General features: G+C 57.5%; 1 protein-coding gene across 1 annotated transcript in view; it reads left to right on the forward strand.

The window, feature by feature from the left end:
* Window positions 1–6,642, forward strand: part of SEMA6C (semaphorin 6C) — an 89,810-nt gene extending 83,168 nt beyond the window's left edge. Inside the window, exon 19 of the mRNA XM_074938548.1 lies at window positions 4,493–6,642. Coding sequence (XP_074794649.1) covers window positions 4,493–5,682 — 1,190 coding nt within the window. The 3' untranslated portion in view covers window positions 5,683–6,642. The remainder of the gene's footprint in view (window positions 1–4,492) is intronic.
* Window positions 6,643–7,245: the final 603 nt, after the last annotated feature.

The following is a 7,245-nucleotide window of genomic DNA, read 5'->3' on the forward strand; positions in this document are numbered from 1 at the left end:
AATCAGAGCTGGAAATGGCAGGTCCCAGGGCAGACCAGGGTGCCCCATACCGCAGCCTCGGATAGCCAAGTGTGCCTAAGGCAACCACAGTATTCCTCTTTCCCCCCCCCCCCGTCTCTATACCTCTCCCTGAGGCTGGACATGTCATTGGGGTCAGATTCTCAGCTGGTGTGAATGGGCGTTGCTCCATCGGAGTCAGTGGGCCAGATCCTCAGCTTCTGTAGCATGGTTGGCTCTGATGGAGCGACGCCCATTTACACCAGCTGAGGAACTGGCCCCTTGTGGCACGGGGAGACGAGCTCGGCCCCCTACAGCTCGTCGCTGGCAGGCTGGGGAGGCGCTTGCCACACTCATAAAACATCTTTTGCACGTAAATTGTGCTCTCCCCGCTGGGGGGCTGAAGTTCTGACCAGCCAAAGGAGGGGGTTCAGACCCCCAGGGAATTTGAAAGCACAGATTCCCTTGAACTTTGGCTGAGTAACAGATTGGTTCTGCACAGACGCGGATTTCCTGTGTCATTAGTCAAGCTCCCATTTTTAACAAAATCAAGAGGGTCCCTGTTTCCAGCAGTCCTGCCCCTTGCTCCCCACGACGAAATGCAGCGGATTAAAGGGATACGCTGTCTTCTCTTTAAAGGCCTTGCGTGGCCTGGGGTTTGTAAAGCGGGCAGCACGCGGGCGGGAGGGAGGGAGGGCAGTGGAGGGGGGCTATCATAAGCTGGGAGCTGCAGCTGTGGTAAGAGCACTTAGCATGTGCCCCACAGGGACCCAGCTCAATTAACAACTGTGCCCCTTGTGTCTCCCCTTTGAGCACAGAGCAAACAATAAAGTACAGTCCCCTAAAATGAAAGGCATTGGAGCTGCAGGGCTCCTAGGTACCAGTGGGTTAAAAGTCCGTGGCGAAGGGGCTGTGGGATGGATTGTGGACCGGTTCCAGCCTGTGATGTGGCGCTTTGGTGTTTTCCCAGCCAGGGAGCAAATTCCTGCTCGATGGAGCTAAAAAAAAAAAGAAATGAAGAAGAAAGGAAAAGAAACCCAGTTCTCTTCCAGCCTTCTCCCCTTCCCCCTCTTCAGGGATTTTTAAGATTTACGGCCTCAGCCCAGTGGAAAGGCTGATTTCAGCAGGGGCTGGGTTGGGGGTGTTAACTCCCAAAAGCTCGGGTGCAAAGGAGCTGTTTTGATAGCTTTGCTCTGGGGAGACGTTTGCCTTTGGAAGATGCTGGCCGGACCCAGTTCCGGTCCCCCTTCCCTCCCGGCTGCTTGGATAAAAGAACGACAGATGTCCAACTCTCCCGGCCCGAGTAGAAAGAAATGGCCCGTTTCCATGGATACTTTATTACCCCCCCTTTTTTTTTAATGGAAAAAATCATTTTTTCCCTTGACTCAAAGCGTTTTGTATCTGGTCACAATAATCAGCCCCCTCCCGTCTCTTTCATTTCTCGCGCCATGTGTGAAAAATTCAAGGCATGAATGGGAAGACGGTGCCTTTCTTCCTGACTCCTGTGGTAACATAAAATGCCTCTAGTCTGGCCGAGCTGTGGGAGACCACGCACGACCACATGACTTAGCATCGCGATCCCCCCACAGTTCATCTGAACCCTGCCGGAGCTTGGGAGGAGGAGTCAGGACACCTGGGTTCTATTCCAGGCTTCGAGGAAGCCTGGCAGTCGGGACCCTGGAGCTCTGTTCATGGCACTGAGATGAAGTGTTTTTCTAGTTGTAAGAGCAAGGGAATAAAAGCCAGGACACCTGGGTTCCTTGCCTGGCTTTGGGAGGGCAGGGGGCCTCGACGTTAGTGTGGGGGTCTGGAATCCAGGACTCCTGGGTTCCACTGGTGGCTCTGGAGGGTATGTGGTCTGGCAATTAGAGCCAGGGAGGGAAAGAGGATATTTTTAGGAGACAGAAACATGGATCATGGCTCTTTGTTCTCTTGGTCGACTGACCAGCTGTTGGGTGAGTGTGAGTACTTGGGGGAGGGCCCCCCGATCCTGTGTCATGCGCCAGCCCCTCCACATGGGCAACATCCCCCAGGACAGTCGTCGTTGCTGCATGGAACTCGTTACTTGCCGCTGTCACCCGCACACGCTTTCCTGCCATGGCCGGCTACCAGCTCCCCCTGCAGCTCCAATTCCCCAGTGGCACAAATGCTTCTCGTTTAATTACTAACTGCACGGAGTGTGATTAGTCCCTCGGGGCTGGGGAGGGCTGGGCAGGGCGCGTGTGTCTGGGCAGCATGCTGCTCCCGTGCCGTCAGCCTGGCCTGCGCAGAGCCCTTGGTGTCTTGCGCCGTTTCAGGACAGACCTGTGCTCATCACGTGCTCTTTGGGATAACTGCAAAACAGCACAGCCCTGCCGCTGACCCCCATGGCCCCAGCTGGGTCCCCGGGCTCTATTCCCCTACTGCCTTCCCATGGGAATCTCCAGAGTGGCTCAGGACGGGGCTCTGTCTAGCCGCAGTCTCCTCTTGCCCAGTGGCTGGTACCAGCTGCATCAGAGGAAGCTGCCAGGATCCTGCAGCAATGGGAGAACCTGCCCCCAGGGAATGCTCCCTCCTGACCCCACGAGTGGTGGCTGGATTATGCTCTCCAGCTTGAGGGTTTCTCCTGCCTCTGAGTCCTGAACCCTCCCTTCCCTACACCCATCTTCCCAGCAGGACCCACTTGGGTCTCTCCACAAGCTGCAGGGATGGGACGGGCCCCATGGCTGCTCCACCAGTCAAATCCCGCAGGACCCTCCCTGCTGCCCCACTCGCCTTCTCCCTTTGCTACCCGGCACCCCCAGAAAGAGCTAAGCCAGCAAAGACCCACAGGGGCCATACCGCCAGCCTGGGGCTCAGGGCAGTTTACACAAAGCGGCCCAACCCAAAGGCCTTGGAAGCCAGTGGACAAATTATGGACAAACTATCCCCATGCCCCCCTCTATCTATCTATCTATCTATCTATCTATCTATCTATCTACCCCATACACCCCCTTTAGCTAATCTCTTTTCTCTTATCTCCATGTCTTTCTTGGGGCCCAATGGTGACCCCCTCCTCAGTCCCCCTTGTTGGCCTGATAGCCAGAGGGAGCAGGGTGGGGGAGGGCCCTTTCCCTCTCTCTCCGTGTCCATGTTTCCTGCTCTCACTTTTCGCTAGTTTTCCATTCCTCTGTCTGGTCTTTGTCTCTCTCTCTCTCTCTTTCTCTGCTGCCAGCTTTCACAATTAGCCATCCGGCAGCCTGATTGCTTTCCCTGCCACTCTGTGCTTTAGGCCACTCATTGCTCTCCACAGCCGCCTGCCTCCTGGCTGTCTTGGGCTTGGCGGCTCCATTCCCTGTTTGGAGCACGCAGCTTTGAAATTAATCAGCTCCCTCCGTACGGTGCCATTAGAATAAATCCTCAGCGGCTTGCAAAGGGGAGGAAAAGAATAAAGGAGCAGAAACAGCTGCAGCGGCCCAGCTAACGGGGTGATTGAATTTCAAGGGATTTTCCCACAGGAAGCTGACACGTTGCCGTCCCTAACTGGAGCAACTGGGGAAACTGGTGAGGGCCCATCACCTCAGCCTCCACCAGAACCCACTCAGGTTCTTCAGGCCTCCCCCGGCTGCTGTTTTTCATCTTCTCTCGGCAGTATTTCTGCCCCTGCCAGAGGCAGGGACTGTCCTACATCCCCCATGTTCCCCCAAGATTTCCATCCATATTGTTTGTGAGCCCAAAGTTCAAAGCAACAACATTCAAAATGTGGAGCAACATCCAAAACTTGAGTCGAGTGCAAGGTTTTGGTGAAGCCAGGGGGAACTGGGTGACAGTATCTGGCCTGTGGCCATACGGGAGGCCCAGCTGCATGATTGAATGGTCCCTTCTGCTCTTAACCCCTCTGAATCTATGACCTTCAGATGCTCATCTGAACCCACCGCCTGAATCTCCTCTTCATTATATCACTGTGACTCTATTGACTTTAAAGAAGTTGCTCCCAAATGAGGCCTTCAGGTGGCATGCCCATCACTAGAAATAATAACCCCCTCCCTCTCCCACCTCGGGCACCCTTGGAGTTTCGCACTGGCTCCGCACTGGCATAGCTTTCCATGCGGGACAGCAGCCACTGGGCCAGATTTCACCCCTGGGCAAAATCAAAGGAGTTAGTTCCTGCAGGAATCTTCCATGTTGCACCTTCATTGACTCCATGTTGGCCATCCGATTCCATTCCCCATCCCATGTCATTGCCCCTTTCTGCAGTCCCAGAGATTATTCAGCAGGAGCACAAATTTGGCGATTTCCTTGGCTTGTCCCTATTTCATTCTGAACAGAAAACAAAAGAGGAAAGGCGCTGTGAGCTAAAGTCTCCGTCCTCTCCAAAATGGGCCCCGACCTGGGAAGGGTATTTCACTCAGCTCCAGCCCACAAAAAGGCCATTCCCGCCCCAGCCAATTCTTCTGAGACTCTTGAGGATGTTGATGGATCGATGGATTAACCTCCCATCTAACTCTCTCTTTGTGTGCGTGTGTTGTGTTTCTAGGCGTGCGGCAGGACTCCGAAGACAAAGACAGCTCCAAGAGCGTCCATTTCACCTTCCTCATCGGCTGCGTCTTTGTGGCATTCGTCCTCGGGGCCTTCTTTTCCGGCTTGCTCGTCTCCTGCTACTGCAGCCACGTGTTGCAGAAGAGCAAGCACGTCAGCAAGGACCCCGAGAACACGATCCAGCGCCCCCTGTCCCTGCGGAGCTTGGCTAAGATGAACGGGCTGCTGGACAACCCGTCCAAGGATGGGCTGACGGAAGCCTCCTCTCCGAAACTGTACACCACGCTGCTGCCCAGTGAGAAGGAGCTGCACAACGGGACAGGCAAGGCCGGCGTGAAGGAGCACCCGGAGCTGTCTGGTTTGCCCACACCCGAGTCCACCCCGGAGCTGCCCATGAAGGCCATCAGGAACCAATGGGAGAAGAACCAGAACTGCAACAACGCCAAGGAGTCGCAGGGCAAGGGCCACCCGTTCCCCGGCCCCGTCTCCGGTGCCCAGGTCTTCCAGTTCCCTGGCGCCATGGTGCTGCCTAGCAACCTCCAGGGCTACGACCCGTCGCTGGCCGGCTACCCAGAGGAAAAGAAGATCCCCAATGCGGAGCGGGTGCTGGTGCGCCACTCCCAGTGCTACCTGCCCAAAGGGGTGGAGGTGACGACGTTGGAGGAGCTGCTGAAACACCTCCATGAGGCGAGCGGCTCCCCGAAGAAGCTGCTGAGCCATCAGCCGGCCATCAGCCCCCACGCGGCCATGTCCTTCGCCAACAGGGTGCAGCCCAAGATCCCGGACACCGAGAGTGCCCCCTATTACAGCTCCTCCACCCTCCCCAGGGACAGCTTGCCCCGGAGGCTGGACGTCCCCCCCGACGTCACGCCGCAGTCCTGCCTGGAGAAGCAGAGGCACTCGATGTGCTCGGCGCAGAAGCTGATGAACCTAGCGGTGGGCGGGGGGCTGATCTCCCGGCAGCCAAGCCTGAGCCAGGCAGTCCGGCAGCACCCGCCCCCCGCGCTCCTGACCCGCATGCACTCCACGGGCACCCAGGTGCCCCTCGAAGGGCCCGGCCTCTTCCAGAGCTCACTGCCCAGGCCCGGCGGCATCAAGAGATCGGCCTCCATGAAGCCCGACATGCCCCCCAAGCTGCTCTTCATGCCCTCGTCCCCCATCAAGCCGGCCGCCCAGTTCAACTACTGACCCCGCCAGCATGAGCCGGGGGGCACTGCTTGCCGGCTCCCCCTGAGCCCCCGTCCGCTCCGGGGTGGGGGACGGGAGAACAATCAGCAGCGGCGGGCAAATGGCCCTGCCTTCGGCCCCCTGGATTTGTAGTTTTGCCTCTAAAAGAGCATGTTTTTCTAACATGCATTCAGCACATGTCCCCTCCTAACGCCCGAGCAAAGGGGCTTCAAGACCATGGGGCGGGCGGAGAACACGTCCCCCGGGCCCCCTGCCACCACATCCACCCTCCATGAAAAGCTGCCGGGGGGGCGACGCTGTCAACCAGCCGCCTCCTCTCCCGCTCGGCCCGTTATGATTTGCGGGGAGGCAGGGCCGGTGGCGCCCCAAGAGACACGAGCGCCTCCTTGCCATCGCCTGCGGCTTGCCAGGGCCCGAGGGAACGGAAGCCAGGCCAGCCCGCCGCGCCCCAGCTCCGTGAAGCCCCCGGTAACCTGCCGCTCGCTGGTTTTATTTATTAGATGAAACTCATTTAAACGCCCAGGCCCCATTGTAGCATCAGCCCGTGCTGGAGCCAGTGGTTTGACACCCGGCAGCGTTAACATCGCAGCGAGGCCGACTGCGTCCCATCACTGCGGCCGGGCAGATTTCAGAGCCCTCAGCCCGTCGTGGGGCAAAAATCAATTTTTGGGGGGAGCTCAGAGAGCTCCCAACCCAGACAGCGACTTGACAGGGTTGCAGGGGGCTGGGAAGCCTCAGCCAGATGGCCCTACGAGCCTTGTGGAATATATATATAAACACTGTACATAGCTATAAATATATATATCTATCTTTCAAGGTAACTTCACATAAGAGAAGTCAAATTTATCCTACCGTGTAGGAGAGCGAACTGTGCACAAGCCAATGGTGCTGCAGCCATGTACGTGTGGTGTCGGGACAGACACAGCCCGCGCTGATGCCTGAATTATAGCATCTCGTCATGCCCCAAGTCTTGGGTGGTTTTTTGGGTGCGGGTGGACAGGGTCAGTTACCCTCCAGTGTGCTTTGTACCAGAGCGTCCAAAACAGGAGTTGGCCCCGCCAGAGAGCGCCAGGGTTCAGGCTGGCGTCTGACCCGCCGGATAAGTGCAGGGGGGATGTGTGGGGGGAGTCTCAATGGGGGTCCGGGTCTGATCCATCTCATTCCCCCCACGGGGGTCCGGGTCTGATCCATCTCACTCCCCCCATTGGGGTCCGGGTCTGGTCCATCTCACTCCGCCCACAGGGTTCCAGGTCTGATCCATCTCACTCCCGCCCCCATTGGGGTCCAGGTCTGATCCATCTCACTCCCCCCACGAGGGTCCGGGTCTGATCCATTTCACTCCCCCCACTGGGGTATGGGTCTGATCCATCTCACTCCCCCCACTGGATTATGGGTCTGATTCATCTCACTCCCTGCTCCCCCCCCTGCACCGGGGTACAGGTCTGATCCATCTCACTCCCCCCACTGGGGTACAGGTCTGATCCATCTCACACACACACACACCCTGCGATATGGTCTGATCTATCTGACCCCCCGCTGCACAGGGATGCGGCTCTGGTCCAA

Source organism: Natator depressus, chromosome 24 (genome assembly GCF_965152275.1).
Source record: "Natator depressus isolate rNatDep1 chromosome 24, rNatDep2.hap1, whole genome shotgun sequence".
Lineage (NCBI taxonomy): Eukaryota > Metazoa > Chordata > Testudines > Cheloniidae > Natator > Natator depressus.